The 24,650-nt window shown below is 44.1% G+C and overlaps 1 protein-coding gene across 1 annotated transcript in view; it reads left to right on the forward strand.

Moving 5' to 3' along the window:
- Positions 1-23,882, forward strand: part of CIB2 (calcium and integrin binding family member 2) — a 106,742-nt gene extending 82,860 nt beyond the window's left edge. The window contains exon 6 of the mRNA XM_084641336.1: positions 22,865-23,882. Coding sequence (XP_084497462.1) covers positions 22,865-22,886 — 22 coding nt within the window. The 3' untranslated portion in view covers positions 22,887-23,882. The remainder of the gene's footprint in view (positions 1-22,864) is intronic.
- The last annotated feature ends 768 nt before the right edge of the window (positions 23,883-24,650 follow it).

Genomic DNA, 24,650 nt, shown 5'->3' on the forward strand with positions numbered 1-24,650 from the left:
TTAACCCAATAGTGGTCTATGATCTTCATTGAACTGCTCCTCAGTAGGATGTAGCAGCAGAGGAGCAGAAACTTCATTCTGACCAGTACCATGCACCAATATCTGCTACTCCACAGTCATGACTATCATGGGCATCACTTTCTCTGGCTCTTTTTTACCTTTTTTCAATATTGCCATAATCAGCCATTGGCAGCTCGGTTGTCCAATCTGCTGTGGATTTTTCCTTTTTCTGGATTCGTTTTCATCACTTTCAGCACTGTCACAATCGGGGAATTGGCAACTCTGTAACCCTGTCTGTCATGGCCCTTTCTTGTTTACACATTCTGATGCCACATGAAACCGCTCAGAATGGCGTATCCATTTTGGCTGTACTGATTTATCAGCAGTTACAGCATCTGAAGTTGTTATGGAAGCTATTAGCTCCATTGTCCTTATTCCTCTTCAGACTCTATTTATGCTGCTTCTATCCTTTAAGGTAGTTTGATCTGTCTTTCTATTCCTGTAGAGATGGCCCCCCTTTTCTGTTTCTAGGGCTCCATGCTGCAGCTCTCCATGGGCTCTCTCTAGGGCTCCATGCTGCAGTTCATTTTTCTGTATTCTCCCTCTTTTTGTCCTTGTCACCTCTTCTCTAGGCTGGAGCTTTTCCTGCTCTCAAAGCCCTTCTTCAAGCCTTCTCTGCTCTCTCTGTGTTCAGCCCCAGCTTGTTCTGGGCCTGCTCTAGTACTGGCAGGTGAGGAACTCAGACTGTTTCCTCTCCCTGCAGAAGAGTTACACTGACCTTTTTCTTCTTTTCCTTTCCTTTCTTTTCCTCCCTCTCCCCCACTCTGGAGGTGGATCTGTCACTGCTGGCACAGCTAATGTGAGCCCAGAGACACAAGACTGTAAGCCCTTTAGCAGAGAATGATCTCCTATCCAGAGGTCCCTCAATTTATTAACTCTTTTACAACATGCTGGTCCTCTCTGATAACAGGGGGACCATAAAACCTATGCATAAAAGATATTTCCCTACTGTGCACCAGTACCACTGCTGCTTCCCCAGTGGAATCAACAGTGAGAGCGCTAGCAGAGTACAGACATTTTGTCTAAATCCTGCTCTGAGCACAGTAGCCTTTAAAATGAAATGGAACTCATTTGTTTAACAGAGGGATCTCTTCTCAGCATTGCCAAGCCCACTGGGCCTGCAAAATGGTGTATTATCTGAACAACATACTCTGGGATCTGAAAGGGCAGCGCTTACTCTGATAAGAAAAGACCAGACTTTTTGGAGAGGGAAGGCTGGCTAACAAAAGGCCAAAAAAGTTGATACCCCTCAACTCCCACTGTAGTCATGAGGAGATAAGAATGCCCAGCACCTAATGGAATTAGGAATTATATTCACTGGCATAATTTATTGAATATAAGTCATGATTAAAGCTGCGCATTCTGTGACTTTCTGGGACCTCCGTGATTTCTGCAGCCTGCTGGTGTGCCTGACCCCAGGGCTGCCTGAGCAGCTTGGACAGCCCTGGGGCCAGCTGCTCCAGCCCCCACAGCTAGAGCGGTAGTCCTGGGCCACCCCCTGCCCCCAAGCAGAAGCGGTGGTCCTGGGTCACCCCTGCCAGAAGCACCAGAAGCAGTAATGGCAGTCCCAGGCCGCCCCCCAGCACCAGTGGGCACCTAGCTTCCCTCCAGCACCAGAAGTCTCCCTGGAACCACCCCATGAGCACCAGCAGGCGCCCTGAGCCCCCCCAGCACCAGCGGGTGCCCCCAGATCTTCCCAGAACACCAAGATTTAGTGAGGGGTATATAGTACAAGTAAGGCTGCGAATCATTCACAGAGGTCACGGAAGTCACGGCTTCTGTGATTTTCCATGACCTCAGTGAATTTTGTAGCACTGGTGCAGCTGACCCCAGGACCACCCCAGCAGCTGGTAAAGCCTTGGGGCCAGCCTCACCGGCTGCTGTTCTGGCAGTCCCAGGCAGCTGGTCCCCTGCACTGCCCTGGAGCAGCAGTCTGGGACTGGTGGCGGTGGGACCCTGGGCCGCCCCCTGCCCAGACCAGTGGGATGCTGGGATGCCCCCTGCCTGGACCAGCAGTGGTGGGGCTGTGAGGCCACCTCCTGCCCGGACTGGCGGCAGCAGGGCCACAGGACGCCCTCTGCCCGGACCAGCGGTGGCAGGGCCCTGGGCTACCCCCCGCCTGGCCCCGGGCCGCTCCCCTGCCCTCCAGCAGCAACAGGGCCCCAGGCCGCCCCTTGCAGCAGCAGAGGGCCCCAGGCCACACCCCCTCCAGTGGCAGCGGGGGGGCCCCTGGCTGCGCCCCTGCAGAAGCATCGCCCTACTCTGTCTTCCCCCCTTCTCTCCTCCGCAGAGTCTTCAGGAGCACCCCGCTCCCAGTAGGTAAGATTTAGTCATGGGTATTTTTAGTAAAAATCATGGACAGGTCATGACTTTTTGTTTACCTGTCCATGACTTTTACTAAAAATACCCGTGACTAAATCGTAGCCTTAGTCATAATTTATGAATACACATGAAAACACTGGGTAATTTGTCCTCATGAAATTAAAGCCAGAGACTATAGCAACTGTATAATTCATACTGGTAATACAGAACTAATTAAACTAACTAAATACTGCAATCTTTTCTGAATCTGCAGTTAGTTTGGTTTTTTGTTTTGTTTTTTTGGCGATTGATTTTCTTTTGTTTTCTAAATGCTACTTGGGCCTATTACTGAGCAAGAAAGATGCCCTCTAAGCAAAGAAGGGAAAGTTGAGCTTAAAACCAGAATCAAAATCAATTATTCAGCCCACACATACCAATTTTTCCAACATATTGGACTTCTAAAAACCATGCGTGTTTTCCCTTGCACGTTTCATATTTAAAGGAACCTTGTGAAAAGGCAGAGCTTCCACTTGTACATATTAATAAAATATTCTACATAGCCTTTCAGCCTAGCATGGTACCTAGATACTATAGTCATAACCACATTATAGCTACCACAGGCAGATAGTCCACTGATCAGGAAATCCTCTCATAAGAACATAAGAATGGCCATACTGGGTCAGACCAAAGGTTCATTCAGCCCAGTATCCTGTCTACCGACAGTGGCCAATGCCAGGTGCCCCAGAGGGAGTGAACCTAACAGACAATGATCAAGTGATCTCTCTTGATGCCATCCACCTCCACCCTCTGACAAACAGAGGCTAGGGACACCATTCCTTACCCATCCTGGCTAATAGCCATTAATGGACTTAACCTCCATGAATTTATCTAGTTCTGTTTTAAACCCTGTTACAGTCCTAGCCCTCACAACCTCCTCAGGCAAGGAGTTCCACAGGTTGACTGTGCGCTGAGTGAAAAAGAACTTCCTTTTATTTGTTTTAAACCTGCTGCCCATTAATTTCATTTGGTGGCCCCCTAGTTCTTATATTATGGGAACAAGTAAATAACTTTTCCTTATTCACTTTCTCCACACCACTCATGATTTTATAGACCTCTATCATATCCCCTGTTAGTCTCCTCTTTTCCAAGCTGAAAAGTCCTAGCCTCTTTAATCTCTCCTCATAGGGGACCCGTTCCAAACCCCTAATCATTTTAGTTGCCCCTTTTCTGAACCTTTTCTAATGCCAGTATATCTTTTTTGAGATAAGGGGACCACATCTGTATGCGGTATTCAAGATGTGGGTGTACCATGGATTTATATAAGGGCAATAAGATATTCTCTGTCTTATTCTCTGTCCCTTTTTTAATGATTCCTAACATCCTGTTTGCTTTTTTGACTGCCGCTTCACACTGCGTGGACGTCTTCAGAGAACTATCCATGATGACTCCAAGATCTTTCTCCTGATTAGTTGTAGCTAAATTAGCCCCCATCATATTGTATGTATAGCTGGGTTTTTTTTTTCCAAATGTGCATTACTTTACATTTATCCACATTACATTTCATTTGCCATACTCTCCAGTCATTGGAAAGTCTCATGCATTTCAATTGCATTATCTTCCCTGATAATGGAAGGGGAATACTTCATTATCATGCAAAGATTTTATGCTTTGCTTACAGTGTCACAGCAGGTACTATGGTACAGAAGGATGGTGTCCACTCCAGTACAGGAGTCTCTTGTATAGTTAGTGAAGGAGAGAGATCTATTTTCAATTCACTAGTTCCCATCAGCCATGAATTTACACTGAGTATATTAAAACGGATTTTTAAAAACTAGATTTCATCTATAGAAATTTCCATGATGACTATTGTTTAACCTGTGAAATTCACCACCTACCTTTGTGTGGCTGCATATCAGAGAGAGGGTGTGAGTGGAGCATCCATTCAAGTGTCCTCTACACAAATAATCACTGCTAAAAAGGCCTGTGGGGCAGGGGGGGGTGCAGGTTAGAAATAGAGCCATAGGATCTGCACTTCTGTGACCCCAAATGCCTATAGATGGGTAAATTCCAACCTTCCCTAGTTCCTCAGGTTTTGTGCAGGGAGGACTGAATTATACCAGTAATGTTTCAGAGGGGACTGAACTAAGATGATTTAACTGGGAATTGGTCCTGCTTTGAGCAGGGGGTTGGACTAGATGACCTTCTGGGGTCCCTTCCAACCCTGATATTCTATGATTCTATAAGACCACAAACCTAAATACCTCAAATTTTGAGGAAGATCAGATTTAGATCCAGACTCTATTTGTATAACCAAACTTCCAGATTCAAAGTCTCCCTCTGTTTTGTTCTGGCTCAGAACTTGAGGCGTGGGCTCATCTGTCCCTAAAAATTGCCCCTTGTTAACTTGAAACTGAGATGTTTTCCCCACAACTCTTTGTTCAGACATAGAGCATTTAGTTAGCATGCACTGGACTGGTGGCATTGATTTTAAAAAGAACAGAACAAGGGAACTTGGGGAGAAAATGTATGTCTAGAGAATTACATGGACTTTACAAACACTTGTATTGTAAAGAGATAAAAACAGGTCAAACCAAATTTGGACTGTTAATCTTGGTACCACTGGCTAATTTTATGACTTGTAAGTAGCCAGGAGGACACACAGCAGTTACATGCATTTATTCAGCACACAAAATTTGAAAAATGTCACATTGCAATGAAATTTTATATTCCACTGATGCTGAGTGGGAACTGAGTGCTGCATGCCCACAGGGACATCACTTGAAGAAGGTCATTGACAGTGTACCAACTCAAGAGGAGCTGCCACAGTGTCAGTGAGAGAGTTTCCTATATATTAAAGGCTCCATGTCAGACATCACTTGATTAGTCAGTTTCCACGATATGCATCTGATGAAGTGAGCTGTAGCTCACGAAAGCTTATGTTCTAATAAATTGGTTAGTCTCTAAGGTGCCACAAGTACTCCTTTTCTTTTTTTGATTAGTCAAGTGAGTCAGTTTCAGCAGTTGTAGTACCAGAGCCTCAGGCAGTTGAGCATGTCCTCTGAAATAATAGGCAGCATTCTAATTTTTAAATCAGTTTTAAAAAAAACAAACACCTTTTAAATTTCTCCATGTAGATTTGTTGTTTTTTTCCTTATAGTAGAAAATGCTGCAACTATACATGGAAACCTGGTAGAGAGAATGGATCAGCTGCAAGGGATGTGGGTAGGCATGAGAGCTCTGTAGAGGCTGTAGTTTTATAGGCTGATAGTGCCACCCCTTTCTTTATGGCTGTGCAGAGGAGACTTGCAAACTGCTGTCCTAGAACTCAAAGGCAGCTGAGGATGCTATACAATCGCAGGAACTCAGCAGCTCCTGAGAGAGGATGAGGCAGTGGAATGTTTGTCACTGCAGCCACAGAGTCCCTGCACCCTTTCTTTTTTTCCCCCACAACTTGTGACATTTTGGGACGGTGGCAAGGGAGTGAGTGGGGGGACTTGAACTGTGGACGTAGGTGAGAGCATATGGATGGAAGACCTGGTAAACAGTTACACAGGAGATATAAAGAGAAAGCTAGCAGAGAACAAGGGATCTCTGACAATACGGATGACTCAAAGGACTATGTTAGCAATCCTCCTCCTTTCCATCTCAACCCCCACTTTAATAACCACTTCTGCCCCAGTGATCCGCTGCTACCACGATGGCCTCACAGAGCCATAGGCAGCCAGCTGTAAATCTATTCCAGGGCAAGGCTGGCCCCATCTGGCCTCCGGGGAGCATAAAGATGACTTAATGCTGCCCCTCTGGTTGTGCTTTGATTGCAGGTTGAGTGAGACACAGGATCCTCTCTTTTCCCAGGGAAGAGTCTGTAGAAAGAGTCTTGATGTGCTCAGACTGAAGTGCTCCTGATAAGGCATGCCCTGAAGTGATGGGCTTCCTTCCAGTCTCTCACTGAAAGCCATCTGGCTCATAGCTTCTGACCCTGAGCCTTGCAACTGATCTCTTCCACATTTCAATCCTCTGTTGTGCAACACTGGTACAAATGCCTGTGCAGCCTCAGGGCCAAGAGGAGGCTGCATGCTGTGTTTTCTCCGTGGTTTCTCTTAGAGCCACCATGTAATGGCTACAGGAAATGAAACAGACAGTTCCCAGGAGCCTCTTCTAAGCAAGCCAGGCTGCATTCTGAACTTGATGAGTCGCCTTTATCTGCTGATTTATTGTTTGATCATTAAGAGACATTCAGCAGCTTCACAAGTCTTTGGTTACACTATCAACAGAGATGGTTGAAAGTTTCAGGATTCAGACATGAGGATGAATCCAGCATAGGATAGGGGTTCATGAGACGTCTGCTGTCCGGTCTGCATCCGAACTGGAAAATAGTTTCCTTCTGTTTTAAATGGAACCTGGAACACACATTGATGGGCATGTTCAAAGGTGGAAGTTGAGCATTCACACCCCATGAAATTCATCTGGCTATGTTTTTAAGACTGTGGGAACAGGAGTATGATGCATCTTTAGTATTGTTTTTAACAGCTGTGCCTACCTTACTGCCTGTTTGCATTATTTTTTGTAGCTGGATTTGGCATGTTTAATTATCCACTGAAATAAGGGAATTATATTATTACTAATCACAGCAAAGCATACTGCAGGCACATGTTGGCCAACTGATCCTACCCTCTCCTGTTAGTGCACCTCTGTCCCAAACTACACATCCTCCCCAGTCTCACCTTGGAGCTCCTATTGAAATGCAATGACCAATCATTCTGAATCTCACAATAAATGTAGATGTGCATTGAATAGGGACTAGTACTCAGAATTTGTATACTAATGATAGACAGGGTGGATAGTAAGTTGACTGGCGACTTCCATTTCATTGACTAAAGATCAAGTTCTATTCTAGGTTTTCAGTGGTAAGGAAGCTTTTTATTTAACAGACGACACCTGCTGCACCTTCTGTGTACAATACAGTAGCATTCCATTGGACTGGTTCTTTGACACTGTATAAGATCTTATAAAACATTGGGTGGCCAGCTGCTCCCCCTTCTCTGCTGTCACCAAACCATGGTGCAATACTTCACTGACACTTCTTGTACTGTATATATTGTGGCATGAGTGTATCATCACTACACAGAAGGTCTCAAAAAAATCCTTGATTGCTTTTGGGCCTAAGGCTGCTATTCTACATACTCAGTCATATGTATCTCAGATTAACATCGCCAGTGATGAGCTGCCAGAAGCTGAAGAACCAGTTCCTTCAGTCGCTCCGAGCCTTTGGCGGCACTTCAGCAGCATGTACTTCAGTAGCTCCGGGTCCTCGGCGGCACTGAAGGATCCGCTGCCGAAGTGCTGCCGAAGGCTCGGAGTGCCGCCGGGTGAGTAAAAATTCACAGGGCAGCCTCCCCAGCCGAGAGCTCAGACGGGACGGACAGGATGGTTTGCCCACCCCTTTAACAACCGGTTCTAAACAGTCTTCAAAATTTAAACACCAGTTCACGCAAACCGGTGCAAACCAGCTCCAGCTAACCACTGAGTATGGCCCTTGTCATTTTTTCAATGCACATTTTGTGGAAGGTATCATTTGCCCCTTAAAGAGAGAGAAATTGGCATTGTTGTGGCTTGCCTTTTCTAAGTTACCATTCGGATGCCTCTGTATATCCCTTTGTTACCTTCATTACTTCTTTTATTGTCTTGCCTGGTTCTCAGGGTCTGTACCTGATCTGTTTATACTACAGAAGGCATTTATTAGAGGTCTTTATTACCTGCCTCCTTTGTGCTCTGTATCCTGGTCATACTTGAGTCTTATACTGAACTCTGTGTTTTCAGTTGTTTACCCTTGGTTTTGAAAATCTGTGCAAATATTTTTAATATGAGGCATTCAGGTTCAACCCCCAATGGGGTAGGGATCTACTTCACAAACTACCATCACAATAGGGAGACCAAGAACTGAATGGATCACTGAGACTAAACAGCTCTCTCTGATGGTCCCTTCAGAACCTGGGCTGGAGCCTGCTATTCGATAGCAGTGCGGCAGAAGCTTGCAATTCTTACATCTGCGGTCTGATTACAAAGCTTCCAGTGTTTTTGCTCTGCCATTGTTTGCAATCTCCAAGGGCTCAATCATGAACTCCGCGTGGTAAGGAGAAACCATAGGGTTGCCGGTACCTCTCCCACACACATGGGCAGAGAGTGGGCAGGCAGGGGTGGAGAATGGGCAAAGCCAAGACTCCACCCTTTCAACAGACTGACTAGCATAACTGAATGGGTACAGAGGGGGAAACTGGGACCCTGCTCTGTTTGTGGGGCAGTGTAACAAGCTAGCCTTCTCCCCAGCTCACATAGGATCCACTCCCACACACAGTTTTCCCCCAGGCAGTTTTATTTTCCTAATATAGGCTAAATGAACAAAATCAGTTTCTCAGCTGAATCTGGGCTACCATTCCCAGGGGATTATCCCTCTTTTCTCAGTCCTCTCTGCTTCAGGGCGTCATGCAGGAATCTTCCATGCTCTGCTTACTGAACACTGCTAACCAGGGCTTTTTCCTTGGGGGCCCTTTTTCCCCAGCAGGTTTCCACCACCTTGCTTCCCCAGAGAATCTGGCAACCTCTGCAAGGGAATTCCTGCTGCACTTGCTTCTTGCAGCTCCTTGGCTCTGATTCTCTTGTCTCCCTGGATGGGCCATAGAATCATAGAATATCAGGGTTGGAAGGGACCCCTGAAGGTCATCTAGTCCAACCCCCTGCTCAAAGCAGGACCAATTCCCAGTTAAATCATCCCAGCCAGGGCTTTGTCAAGCCTGACCTTAAAAACCTCTAAGGAAGGAGATTCTACCACCTCCCTAGGTAACGCATTCCAGTGTTTCACCACCCTCTTAGTGAAAAAGTTTTTCCTAATATCCAATCTAAACCTCCCCCACTGCAACTTGAGACCATTACTCCTCGTTCTGTCATCTGCTACCACTGAGAACAGTCTAGAGCCATCCTCTTTGGAACCCCCTTTCAGGTAGTTGAAAGCAGCTATCAAATCCCCCCTCATTCTTCTCTTCTGCAGACTAAACAATCCCAGTTCCCTCAGCCTCTCCTCATAAGTCATGTGTTCTAGACCCCTAATCATTTTTTGTTGCCCTTCGCTGGACTCCCTCCAATTCATCCACATTCTTCTTGTAGTGTGGGGCCCAAAACTGGACACAGTACTCCAGATGAGGCCTCACCAATGTCGAATAGAGGGGAACAATCACGTCCCTCGATCTGCTCGCTATGCCCCTACTTATACATCCCAAAATGCCATTGGCCTTCTTGGCAACAAGGGCACACTGCTGACTCATATCCAGCTTCTCGTCCACTGTCACCCCTAGGTCCCTTTCCGCAGAACTGCTGCTAGCCATTCGGTCCCTAGTCTGTAGCGGTGCATTGGATTCTTCCATCCTAAGTGCAGGACCCTGCACTTATCCTTGTTGAACCTCATCAGATTTCTTTTGGCCCAATCCTCCAATTTGTCTAGGTCCTTCTGTATCCTATCCCTCCCCTCCAGCGTATCTACCACTCCTCCCAGTTTAGTATCATCCGCAAATTTGTTGAGAGTGCAATCCACACCATCCTCCAGATCATTTATGAAGATATTGAATAAAACTGGCCCCAGGACCGACCCTTGGGGCACTCCACTTGATACCGGCTGCCAACTAGACATGGAGCCATTGATCACTACCCGTTGAGCCCGACAATCTAGCCAGCTTTCTACTCACCTTATAGTGCATTCATCCAGCCCATACTTCCTTAACTTGCTGACAAGAATACTGTGGGAGACCGTGTCAAAAGCTTTGCTAAAGTCAAGAAACAATACATCCACTGCTTTCCCTTCATCCACAGAACTAGTAATCTCATCATAAAAGGCGATTAGATTAGTCAGGCATGACCTTCCCTTGGTGAATCCATGCTGGCTGTTCCTGATCACTTTCCTCTCATGCAAGTGCTTCAGGATTGATTCTTTGAGGACCTGCTCCATGATTTTTCCAGGGACTGAGGTGAGGCTGACTGGCCTGTAGTTCCCAGGATCCTCCTTCTTCCCTTTTTTAAAGATTGGCACTACATTAGCCTTTTTCCAGTCATCCGGGACTTCCCTGGTTCGCCACGAGTTTTCACCCCAAAGTAGGCCACCCCTACTTTGCCACACTGTTCAGCTTCTTTGGCTTCAAAGAAGGCTTCTTTTGAGTGCCTCGCCCACTAAACCAGTCTGGAACCACCTTACCCAGCTCTGGGATCCCACTGGAAAGGCCTTCAAAAATGTCTCCAGGACCACTCAGTCCATAATTTTCTCTATGGAACTAGTCTCTGGGCATAACCATTGGGCAGCCAGGTCCACTACCCATGTTCATGCCCTCCACGGGAATGACTCAGCCCAAAAATAGTGCTGGTATGTCTCCAGGGTCAGTATCAATCTGTCTAAGATAGCAGCCTTCACCACAGGATAGGAACGCCTGCTTATTGCTCAGTGCTTGGTAGGCTGCCAGCCCCTCACCTGTCAAACCGTGCTATGAGGGATGACCCAGTGAATTCTTCCCAATCCACTGCACTGGGCACTAACTCGAAGGTACGTAGGGTGACCAGGTGTCCGGTTTTTGACCGGAACACCCGGTCGAAAAGGGTCCCTGGCAGCTCCAGTCAGCACTGCCAACCGGGCCATTAAAGTCCGGTTGGCAGTGCTGCGGAGCTAAGGCTAGTCCCTACCTGTCCTGGCTCCACGCTGCGCCACTGACCGAGAGCCGCCGGAGGTAAGCCCACACCCCAATCCCCTGCCCCAGCCCTGAGGCCCCCCAAACCCAGAGCCCCCTCCTAGACCCCAAACCCCTCATCCCCAACCCCACCCCAGAGCCAGCACCTGCAGATGGAGCCCGCAGCCCCTCTGCACCCCAACTCCCCTCCCCAGAACCCCCCCCACACCCTGAACCCCTCTATCCCATCTCCCGGCCTGGAGCCCCCTCCTGCACCCCAAATCCCTCATCCCCAGGCCAAAGCTCCATCCCAAACCCTGAACCCCTCATTTCTGGCCCCACCCTGGAGCCCACACCCCCAGTTAGAGCCCTCACCCCCTCCCACACCTCAACCCCCTAACCCAGCCCAGTGAAAGTGGGTGCGGGAGAGCAAGCCAGAGGGAGAGGAAATGTAGTGAGCGGAGGGGCAGGGCCTCAGGGAAGGGGGCATGGCCTCAGGGAAGGGGGCATGGCTAGTGTGTTCGGTTTTGTGCAATTAGACAGTTTGCAACCCTAAGCTATTCTCTCTAATACCAACCAAATTCCCCAGAGTCTCTTGGGCCAGTCACTTCTGTAACCATTCTTATTGCTAGAAATGAGCCTCTTGCCACTGCTGTTGAATGGCAAATGTGCCTCCTGGTGTTTCTGCAGGCTCTCCATTAACTGCAGCAGCCTGGGCTGGGGCTGTTTCTGCTGCCACTGTGTCCTTATCAACAGTTATATCGCCTCCTCCACCTTGCCTGGTCACCCAAACTGGGTGGGGCATCAGTCAGTGTGCAAAGGCTTCAATCTCCCCTCAGTTCCAGAAGCCAATTTTCTGCCCACAGTTCCCATCACATTTAACAAGCTGGCCTTCTCCCCAGCTCATAGAGAACCCACTGCCATACCTGGAGTCTTGCCTCCCCTCCAGGGGATTCTGCTGGCTGGCCTTCCTGTTGCTCCTGGTTCTTGCAGCTCCCTGGCTCTAACTCACCGGGCCTCACTAGGCCCAGATGTACTCTTTTAAACCTAACTGGGGTCAGCTGAACAGTCATAGGTGTATGGGCCCTGCTCCCTCTTCAAGGGGCCAGTCATCCTGTCACAGGCAGCTCAACTATGTGCAGCCTATTACTTGGATTGGATTATCAAGTTACAGTCCAAACCCTAAATCCATGTAAAAAAACACTCTGACTAATCACTTAGGTAACAATACACCTACGACAGTGAGGCATTTCTCTCTGTGTGGGCTAACACACAGGAAAGACAGCAATTTGCCCTAAGAAGCATTGCCTTCGATTTTCCCCAACATTAAATAAGTTTGCTTATTCATTGATCTCAATTATTTCTGGTGGAACAATCTTGATTGGCCATTCCAAACATTTACTGCTCACTGAATGGAACAACATTTCCTGTGTCTGGACTGAATTTATCTCAAGCTCCATTTATGGCCTCTGGTTCTCTTGTCTATCCAGTGCCAAAGGCAGTAATGGTCCTGTAAGTGGCAACTATCTTCATAATATTGGAGTGTGGTAGTAAAATATTTTTTCTCTTTATAAAAATGCTCCTGTGAAGGTCTCCAGATCTATGGAGGAAATACCTACCCAATCATGTACAGATACAGCCACATTTTCAAAGATACCACTGATTTTGTGTGCCTCCATTTTCTGATACCCAATTTGAGACACACATTAGCCCTTTTTTTTAGAGATGTCTGAGCACCCATTGACTTCCGCTGTAGTTTTGGGTGGTCAGCATCTCTGAAAATTAGGTCCAAAGGATCCCAATAATGGAGGCACCCAAAATCCATGGCCACTTCTGAAAATTGTGGTTGTTGTACCAATAAAATAAAAACCAGCAGGATCTTATTAAAGGGAAAAAGGCAAAATACCACATTTATTGTGAATACAGAAAGAATCATAGTAAGCAGTTAGTTATAGCTATAACATGCCATTCAATCTCATATTTAGTCACACATTCATTCATACAAACACACACACACACACACAGGTTCTGCAAGGTTGTTATCATAGTTACCAGCCTTAGAGTTGCTCATGCCAAGCCACTGGCCAGGTGGCCTGGACATGAGGAGGGAGCAGGGCCTTGTCAGATGCTCATCTGATGCTCCTGGAAGTTGGTTTGCAGAATCAGACCCCAAAGTTCTCACTTTTTAGAGTCTATTTTTATAGGAATTTCTTCCTATGCCAGTCTATGGGAATTGCTTCATCATGCTGTTGCTGAATCAATCAGCAGATAGCACATTCCTGACAGCTCCAAGATGTTATCTTGTTCTTTGGTTCTCCCATTCTTGAGGCTGTTGGGTGGATTCCAGTCTGCCCTCCGGGGGGGGTCCTCTGGTTATTTCCACTTGACGCCTTCTTCAGCCGATGGACACTGGATTCTTAGGCTGGCACCTCCCTGATCATTCAGTTATTATCCACACCAAGCATCCATCCACATACATCCTCTATCTCTATTTTAATCACAATGGTTAATACAACAAAAGGGCGGGGAGTCTCTGGGTGCTGTTTCTGTTGTTAGAGTATTGCTTTGAGTCTCTCTCTCTGTGAATTGCTTTGAGAACAGACTCTGTCTTAGAATGTACTAACACAATTAGCAGCTTGCAAGTTTCACACATAGAGGGAGAGAAACAATACCAAAAACCAAGAGACCTCTTAATTAGTAATATCCTGGAATTTAAACTCTGGGGAATCAAACTTATTTGTGATTTTAATACAGAACTTCTTTAATATGATCCAACATGGTCCTTCTTGAACCTGATGTTCAGAGGTCCTAAGTGCCTCCAGTTTTCAGTGACTTCCACTGAGTCTATGGGCATTCAGCATCTCTGAATATCTAGCACAAGGTATTTCAAGTTTGGCACCTAATATCTGATCCCTTTTGAAAATGCTGGTTATACTAGTTTCATCTATTGATCTGGTGTCAGTGACAAAGGACCCCTCCTCCTATCTCTCCTCCCGTCCCCCATGAAAGCAAATCCTTCAGGTGATTAGAGTCAGAAACTCAAGACTCCTGGGTTCTGTTCCTGACACTTCCACTGGTTCATTGTGTGGCCTGTGGTAAGTCTCATAATTTCTGTCTCTCTTCCTTGTTCTGAAAAATGGGGACCCTACTTGTGAAACACTTTGAGAACCTCCTATGAAAGGTGCTAAGTACAAAGCATCATTATCATTAAAATGAAGCCAAATGCATAATTATAAAAGTGATGGTTATATCATCCCCATGCTGCCTGTTAGGAAAATGATGAAGGCCAGTTTCATATTCAGATAGAGAAAGCTGTTTTTACATATTTGCTCTTGCATGTACAACCAACCATGGATTTTTTAAGCCATGTCACACAGCTATGCACTTGTACGTATAGTACAGTCATTATCTTTGGCCCAGCATTTGTCCTGATACCTGCTGTAGTTCACTCATAGAATAGTGACTTTTTTCTCTCTCATTTCTCCCTTTGCAAACCTTTATTTAATGATACTGAGTGTGTTTAATCTCCTAGAGACAGTCTGCCAAGCTTTGTATTGCTGTCAAGGAAATGAAGATGCAGTAAAATGTTTTTGCCTGATTTGCACTCCTGTGTTGAGGAAATGCTTTTTTTTTAAATACTTTGAGAAAAGTCAGCTATAATCACTGACCAGGGCAGAGGAAATATGCATTCTTGGCTACTATCCCAGAAGCTGAATAAGTTGTAAATGATAGTGACAGTTGCTAGTTCAGAAAATTTGATCCCACTGGGTTTATTTCACTCAAAAATGTTATTATTAAGAGCCTGCTTGTCGCTTAATGGAAGCATTAGCACTCTGAACTGGCACTGGATAAGTGTTCTGTTCTACAAGACTGGTTACGTTTTCCACAGGAAATTGTTTTATAAATCATCATGGAAGCTTAAACTTATTTTAAGGCCTGAGGATGATACACAGTGTAGCAATTTGAAACAGGTCTTGAGAAAAACATGACATTAGCAACACTCCAGAGCTGCCAAAACCGGACAGGGAAACAATAGAAAGGATAAAAAGTATATATCCTGATGGGAGATGTACCATCTCTGAACCTTCATCATCTGCCTTCATCCATTGGAAGCAAACAGTCTGCACCTTGGGCCCAATCCAGTTTGAGGTTGAGGGCTCTAAGCTTCTATTGAAGCCACCTCACAAGAGTCACTTAGCATCTCACAGGATCTCCCCACAATGCAGATTTTTCAGATCTTAAGACCTAAGACTAAAGCTAGTCAGGTACCTGGGGGAGTAGGAGGGCTACTGCAGAAAAGTTTGAAAAAATGGGGGAGGAAACACTATTGTCATTTAAAAAAACCCAAAAACTCTAAAATCAAAAACTTTTTGGTTTTTGTTTTATTGACAAAAGTTGAGATTTTCCCCTGGAAACCAGATACTTTCAGTGCAAAATTTAGTTTACTCAAAAACCCTGTTTTCCATCAAAAACAGTAGTAATGGAAAATTTTTGACCAGCCCTAACAAAAATGATTTCAAAAGCAATAGATGGGGTTTTTTGTTCATGGAAACTGCAGGTTCTGGGCACTTGGATTTTAGAGTGCTAAAGGCGATTGGGGTTAGGGGAGTTACTAGACACGCTAGCCCTAGAGGTTTAACTGAAACTGGTTTAACACCCCTTTTTTTAAAACCCAATAACTGGGAAGCTCTTTGACAAATGCAATCCGTATCTTACAATCTCCAGGCTAACGGTCCAGATTGTGGTGCACCATATCTGCCTGTGCCATCGATTTAGATTTTTAAAGCCAGAAGAGACCATTTTGATCATCTAATCAGAGCTACTGCATAACACCCATGGGGCTTCCTTGGATTAATTCCTGCTTCAAATCCAAGAGCTGTAATTGAGCTAGAGCATCCCTTTTAGAAAACATCCAATCTTGATTTTAAAAATTCTGGAATCCACCATAGCCCTTGATAAATTGTCCCAGTGGTTCCTTACCCTAACTGTTAAAAATCTGCTCTTTACTTCTAGTCTGAATTTGTTTAGCTTCAGTGGCACCAAGTCAAATGCCTTACTAGACGCATCTAGACAGACATGGTGGATGAAGTATCATTTATTGGACCAGCTTCTGTCAACACTATTACCTTTGTCAACCTAGGTTGTAATCTTATCAACTATGATATCAAGCTAGGTTGACATGATCTATTTTCCATAAACCCATGTTGATTGGCATTCATTATATTGCTCTCCTTTCATTCTTTGTTAATTGAGTCCCATATCAGCCATTCAATTATTTTACTTGGGATCAATGTAGTCTGATAGATCTATAATAATTCAAGTCACCTTGGTTACCCTTTGAAGCTATTTGTCAAAACATTAGCTTTCTTCCAATCCTCTGGAACTTCCCCAGTTTTAAGAGATATTAAAAATCAACATTAGTGGTCCAGCTTGCTCCTGAGCCAGCTCATTTAAAAACTCTTGGATGCAGCTTAACTGGACCTGCTGATTTGAAAATGTCTAACTTTAATAGTTACTGTCTAGCATTTCCTTAGCTACTGTTGGAGTGGAAAATATTTCATCTTTAATTGATATGAATATATCATCTGGCTTTTTCTCAAATATTCTAGTTAGAATATAAATATTTATTGAACATTTCTGCCTTTTCTGCATTACAATTGTCAGTTCTACTAGTTCCAGCTAGCAATGGACCAATACCATTGTTAGGGTTCCATTTATTCATGCTACATGATACACTGAAAATTTCCTTCTGACTGTCCTTAACTCTGTTGGCAATAGATTCTCCCTGTGTCCCTGTGTCCTTTTGCATCCCTTATTGGTTTTCTACAGTTTCTATCTTATAATTTTATTCATTGCTATCAACTTCTTTTTTCATTTGTTATATTGTTTTTAATTTTTATTTTTGCTTTCACTACCTCTAAGCCAGCCTGTTTTTTAATTATTATGGCCTTTTTTCCCAATTCTGGAATTGTGGCTTTTTGAGTATCTAGTAAAATGTTCTTAAACAGCTCTCAATTATCATTCATATTTTTCTGTTTAAATTCTTTCTCCCATTTGATTTGGCTCATAATTATTTTCAGCTTTGTGAAATTTGCCCTTTTATAGCGACAGTTCTCTACTAGGGGTACGCATAAATTAAAATGTCATACAGACAATGACTTGTTTATACTGATCTATGTACTGAAATGTAAGTACAATATTTATATACCAACTGATTTATTTTATAATTATATGGTAGAAATGAGAAAGTAAGCAATTTTTCAGTAATAGTGTGTGGTGACACTTTTGTATTTTTATGTCTGATTTTGTAAGCAAGTAGCTTTTAAGTGAGGTGAAACTTGTGGGTATGCAAAACAAATCAGACTTCTGAAAGGGGTTCAGTAGTCTGGAAAGATTGAGAGACACTGATTTAAAGTACCAAGTATATATATTACTGGTTGGGGATTTATTCTGTTTGCACATAATAAATGTAATCAAGTCATGATCACTTTCACCTAAGCAAGCACTAACTTTTAATTCTGTGATCACTTCCTCTTTATCTGTCAAGAGGTTTAATGTTGAATTCTCTCCCATGTTGGATGCAACACTTTTGGAGTTAAAAAATTGTCATCTATAATATTCCAGGTTGGGGGAGGGGGAGGGAATTGTACTGGCAGCCTGAGACCTCCAGCACATATCATTCAGGTTAAAGTCCTCCATGATAATGCAACTTTGTTTTCCTACACATTTTAGATAGGTGCTTAAAGAGCCAGTCATCCTGTTCCCTATTGTGATTTGGTGCTCAGCAGCAGACACCAACTAGTATCCCATCTTGTTTTTTATATGAAGCACAAGATTATTTGCTTCTGAGTTGTCAGTGACTTGGAAACAGGTAATAACATTTTTTATGAGTGCCACTTCCTGTCCCCTTTATTCCACTCATATGACTCTTTCCACCCAGTTTCAGTAATACCAACTAGATCAAATTAATGCTCATAAATGAGCAATTCCAATTCCTCTTGTTTATTGCCCAGGCTTCTGGCTTTGGGATATAGGCCATATAAAAAATTTCTTCTCTTCAGTGGTTGATTAATTTTGTTCTTGACATCAGGATTTTCTACCACATGAGCTTTCATTTGTTCCTACTTTTCATCCTCCTGTTTTGTTGTTAGTTTAATGCCCTCCTGGATATTCTACCCAGACTGTCCTCTAGAACAGTGGTTTCCAAACTTTTTGGATCGCGCACCCCCAGGGCCAGCTTTAGGGAAGCACCAAAAAAAAAAAAAAAAAGAGCTGCCAGCGGCGTGCTGCCGAAGACGGAGCGGGGAGAGCCATGCCGCTGAAGAATCAAAGGTCCGGGAGCACTGCTGCCGCCGTGCCAGCAGTGCTCCTTCAGCGGCGCTCCTCCTGCCGCACCCCCAGGGATAGTCTTGCACACCCCCTGGGGTGCACGCACCCCACTTTGGAGACCACTGCTCTAGAACAGTGGGTCTCAAACTTTTTTACTGGCAAGCCCCTTTCACATCGCAACCACATTGCAACACCCCCTAATAAACTAAACACACTTTTTAATATATTTAACACCATTATAAATGCTGGAGGCAAGCGGGGTTTGGGGTGGAGGTTGACAGCTCACGACCCCCCATGTGATGACCTCGCGATCCCCTGAGGGGTCCCAACCCCCAGTTTGAGAACCCCTGCTCTAGATGGTTGGTTCTTCTTCTGAATGTAGGCCATCCAAACTATACAGCCCCTTCTGGTCCATCTTCTATGGGTAATGTTCCACCAAATCAAAACTTTCCCCCTTATAGCCAGCGCTTTGTTTCCAGAACCTTCACATGACCCTAGAACTGGATTTGAATGTTGCCACCTTAATTTATCTCAAACAGAGAGATGAGAAGAATGCAGACTTATTCTGGAGTTCATATGACATCAGCAGAATATAAGCAAGGTACTGAGACCTGAGGTTGTTCCATTGTTTCCATCACAGTACTGAATGTAGAACTGTACCGAGAAAGAAAACCTTTCACATTCTCTAAATTCCCCTGTTTGCTGCTCCTGGCAACTGACTTCTGTACTAAGCCTTGCTACTTAACTCTACTCTCTCGCTACCAGCGGGGATGAACCACTCAATACACTTCAAATACAGGGCTGATGATAGACCCAAAGGTCCCAATCACGCAGTCCTCATGGAAACACAAACAGACATGTCTCAACTGGCCTTTCAGGGATCCAGAAATGTTCTGCAGCTGCATAGGACCTACTCGGCCAAATTAAGCACTGCTATTAGCAGGCCTTCCCCCAGTGAGGTCAGTGCAGTTCCATCTGTCTTATTCCAGGACTGAACTTGGCTCACTGAACAGATATTTCTGGGAATATGGACATTCCCTCCTTCCCTCCTCCCCCTCCCCCCCCAAAAAAAAAACCCCACAAAAAACACAAAAAAAACAGGACTTGACAGGACAGGACTTGTCCTACAGATAACTAGCAAGTACTAATGCAGAGTCCAGCCCTGGATCTTAACCATCCCAGGGAATGGAAGTCCACATGTCATTTCAGAACTTGAGCATGATGCTAAGGCTCCATCAACCTCAGGTCTCAGTACCTTGCTTATATTCTGCTGATGTCATATGAACTCCAGAATAAGTTTCCATTCTTCTCATCTCTCTGTTCGAGATAAATTAAGGTGGCAACATTCAAATCCAGTTCTAGGGTCTTGATTCAGTATAGCACAAAGATTGAAGCCATTGCAAATTTCTGAATCAGAGCTTGAATATAAGATGCCCCTGAATTCCATAGGTCTTGGTTTGTAACTCCACCCTCCACAACACCATAATTATGAATGAATCAGTTACTTTATTGTATACACTGTATTCTGGAATAAATTCTTCTCTGTTTCACTGGTATAAATCCAGATCAAAACCACTGAAATCAGCTGAGTTTTTCCAGATTTATATGAGTGTATCTGAAGGCAGGATTTGGACTTACACACACAAGACAGTGTTAAGACATCGCAGTGTTCCTTGCTGAGAGACTAATGAAATCTTCCAGCATCAGAGAAGCATTCTAACCTGGCTGACCTTGTCATCCATTCATGTGCATAGCTCTGTAGTCTGGTTTACAGCCAGAACCAGAACGAAAAGTCTCTTTAATTAAAATTTCTAAAGAACAGCTCGGTAGACTGAGCCTTGGGTTAGTGGTTTTGAAGAACTCCTGGAGGTCAACTGCAGTACACTGGAAAGGGGCTCTAGAAATCATAGTTGTGACAATATTGAACTAAATCGCTACTGCTATGTTACTCCATAACTGAAGCTGCTCTGATTGTGTTTTTAAAGACATATTACCACCCTGTGTATACTTAGCTTTATTGCAAAGAGAAAGGAAAATATGACACTACTACTAGGAAATGCATCTAATTTTTTTTTATTGAGGTACATTGAGGGTTTTGAGTTTGAACTTGTGCTGTGTGATGCTTTCTATCCATCCCACCTCTGTAAATGTGTCCCTGTCAAGTTAGGCTTCCAGAGTTGTTCATCCATGATAACATGGTGAAAACCTTTTTAAAGGGCAGTACTCTCCCTCCTGAGAATAGCATCACTATGCCCCAAGTACTGACATTTAACACACATTTTGAGTAGTTGGGTTTCTCTGTGGAGGCGAAGAGAAAGAATCTTTTTCCAGGCCATTTCATGGCCATTACTAAACAGTGTAGCCTAGTGTATAAAAGCACTGGACTGGGAGTCAGGAGACCTGGGTGTCACCGGCCTTCTGGGTGACCTTAAGCATGTCACTTCTCTGTGCCTCAATTTCCCCATCTGTAAAATGGGAGTAATGATACTGACCTCCTTGGTAAAGTGCTTGGAGATCTGCAGATAAAAAGTGCCATATAAGCGTTAGTTATTATTACTACTGTCCTGAGGCTGCAGAAGCTTCCTAGTGTAGTGGTGAATCCACCAGCTCTGTTCCTGCACCTCCCCTGGCCCACGCATGATTGACAGGGAACGAGGAGCAATGCAGTGTACAAGGAGACCCTGCAGAGCATGACTCTATGCCTCTCAAAATCTTGTCCCTTCCCATCCCACTCCCAACCCACACAGTCTGTGGCCCTCTGTTGAAAAAGGACAGGGGGTTGAACAAGACAGAGCACCTCTTGAACCTCTTTATTAACTATGCCATCAAAAAGCTAGACACAGTGATGGACCAGACTATGGCTCCACTATAGCTCTGGTAGCTTCTTGGTTTGTGGAGTTGTGTACTGTTTAGTGGCAAATAAGTTAACATGCTGTCCTGTAGTCTAGCCACAGTAGACAATACCAGACCCACCCAATGCTGAATATTAGTCACCTAAAGGATCTAACCAATAATGACCTCCTGAGATTGCCCCAAATAAAAACTTCTCCACATTCAGCAGAACTGCCAGAACATTCCCACCAGCCTCAAACACGCACACAACACGAAGCAGAGAAGAGAACAGGGAACAGTTTTCCCTGCCATATCTCCAGTGGCTTAGTGAAATTGTACCTGGGATGAATCCGTCCCATGGTTTCTTGACTGACCTGCAGAAAGAGGAAAGGCAATGTAACATCCGACACAGCTTTTCCTAGAAGATCCTCCTACCAGCAGGTAGAAAAATAGTGCCGTACTGCGGTGTACTGGGTCTCCATGCTGGCAGTCATTAATGACCAAGGCCCCAGTTCAGCAAAGCACTTTAGCACCTGTTTGAGCAAAATAGGACTTCAGCACATGCTTAAGTACTTTTTTGAAGAAGTAAATTAGCCACTACAATTAAATGCATGCAATTTGCATATGGACACCCCTCATCTGAGGCTCAACAACGAGTTAGATCCAAACTGAAACAGCAGATCTCAAAACCTTCTGCCACTGAACTCTCAATATCCAAGGCTAAGCTTTCTACTTGGGCCGATCTCTGAGAGGTCAAACTCCTTCTGTATATAGACAGGTCCAAGTTTTGAAAGAGTTCAGATCTGAATCTCAGCTTCCTTCCCCAGGACTATATTTAGGAGGGAGGGATAGCTTAATAGTTTGAGCATTAGCCTGCTAAACCCAGGCTTGTGAGTTCAATCCTTGAAGGGGCCATTTAGGTATCTGGGGCAAAAATAAGGGATATTACTTGGTCCTGCTGTGAAAGCAGGGGACTGGACTTGATGACCTTCTAAGGTCCCTTCCAGTTCTATGAGACAGGTATATCTCCATATATTTATTTAGATAAACTATTGTTTTGTGCTGTGAATTACCTTCCTGTCACACACTGATTGAAACTGGAAAGGGAACTCCCTGATGCAGAAGGTTGGCAAGTCAAATACTGTGTCTGGATTTTAAAAAGGGTTGAATAGTTTTGTGGCCAGCACTGCTTCTCACTATCTTTCTATGAGGGTCATTTCTAAAACAATTGAAGATATTAGAGCTTACAGTAAAACGCCCTATTTTAAGTATAGGGAATATTTCTCAAACCAGTAGAAACTTTCAACATGGCATACACTTCTTAATCCTGGCATCCATTCATCATTTGGTACCTGATCCCTTTAGTTGTTGGGCATTCTAAGAGAAGTATAATCCAACCTTATGCTTCATGGTATAAACTGATTACCACAGAGTCAGGAAGGGATTTCCCTTTCACATACAGCACTGTGTGGTTGGCACAGTTCACCTTCTTCTGAAACATCCATATTTGGATAAAGGGCATGATGGACCAGTGATCAGATCCATCCCTTCCCACTTTTCTCCATTAAAATGGGCTCTTTGAAAAAATATCTTATATAACAACATGTGTTGATACATCTTAATCTCTTTTTTCTTTGCAGTACCTTCCACATAAGAATCTGAAGATGTTGGTGTAAGCCACTATTATCAGAAATGACTTGACATCAGTCCTGCCTCTCTGAATCTCAGGCACTTTGGGGGCTTTTGTCCTCTTATTATGGCTTCTTAGAACTTGGCAACAAGGACTGGAATCATTCTGGCCCATGGGGGAAAGACTCATCACTGATCTACAAGACCTTTGGGATGTCTACGTTTTTATCTTCAGTGTTGTCCAACAATGGCATTCTGGAAAAGCGTGGTTGACTGAGTTTTTTTAAACAAAGAGAATACTATTAAATGTATTTCCCTGTAGTTTTTATATTTATGAAAATTTAATATTGTTCTTCAAAGCAAAAAAGAAAGACAGATATAAGCTACAGTGACTTTCCCAGAGGTTATTAACTGAAAGAAAGCACTGGCCTTAAAATAACAAGATGCCTCCACCATTGTGTTACACAGCTGGGGATCATGCATGGAAATCATTTGATTAAAATTTGCAGTCAAGGTCAAGTTCAGGGTGTTGAAGACACCCACATACTGGGTTTGCCATCTAAGCCAGAGAAATGCCAGGTTGCTGGGTTTGGTGCTTAACCCGCAACCAATAGTTTATGGGTTGTCATGTCCCGTATGAAGCTTGAAGTATCTGCCTTTTGTACGACATCTGCATAAGTGATTCACTTCTTCCCAAGACCAACTTTAACTTGTGTCTTTGTTCTTCAAGTAGGTCTTTCCTTTTCTCATGTCTTGGGCGGATACTGTTGGATAGAAGAATACTGTCATCTGTAGCCCCAAGAAGCACAGCACCAGTACCAAGGACACAAAAAAGACATTTTTTAAACCAGCTATGCAATTTTTCTCATAAAATGCATGAATGCAGCTCTGTATTTCTCTCTCCTATCCCTCCTGAAAATCAGCTTTGTCATTCCTTTTTTAAATTCCACTATTGGTTAGGTACTGGAGCATGACGACAATCATACTTGTATACCTGTTCTAACAGTCAATAGAAGGGCTCTGTCATTTACATGGCTTCTGTATCAAAGTCAACTACAATTAAAACAGCTGACTGATTTATCATGCTTTGAGGATTTTTGTCCTGAGCTATAATATGAACATTAATTCCCTTTTCTGTCAGTATTTTCCTCCAATCAGTGTAATCTTAAATCTTTCAGGGAATGTGTGACTGTCCGAAATTTCTGTTGCATATTGACCTAAAGAGCTCCTTAAAGAAGAGAGGTGGGGGGTAAAATGTTCAAAAATACCTAAGTGAGTTAGGAGCATGATCTCTGGTATAGTGGTATAGAGTAACTCCATTGGAATAAATTCAGATTTACATCAATATACCTGAGGTTAACCTCTGTGCCTGGCCTGAGGAAAGCAGATGATCCTCTGCTGCAGTGCTTCCATTCCTGCTTTGCCTCTTCTTATTTCTTTTATTTAGACATTTGCTGCTGTATGTTCTTCTGCTGCTTGATAGTCACAATTTCCTCTGTGTCAGCAGGTGTATGATGCTACAGTCATCTGACTTCTCTGACACTTCTTGGAACTCCAGGACTATATCCTACACATGGCTCCTGTCATCCGGAACCAGGCTCATACTCCCACTTCCTGTTGGCTGGCTCATCATGTCATTATGCATGCTAGAAGCATTGATGACACACTACCACTGGATGGCATCATAACACTATCGCCTGTCCTTTCTCAGAACAGAATTCTTCTAGCGGGTCATTATTTAAACATTCCTCTGACATGTATGATGTCCCTGTGGTCTGTATGAGACTACATTAAAAG

This window comes from Lepidochelys olivacea, assembly GCF_965140295.1.
Source record: "Lepidochelys olivacea isolate rLepOli2 genome assembly, chromosome: 10".
NCBI lineage: Eukaryota > Metazoa > Chordata > Testudines > Cheloniidae > Lepidochelys > Lepidochelys olivacea.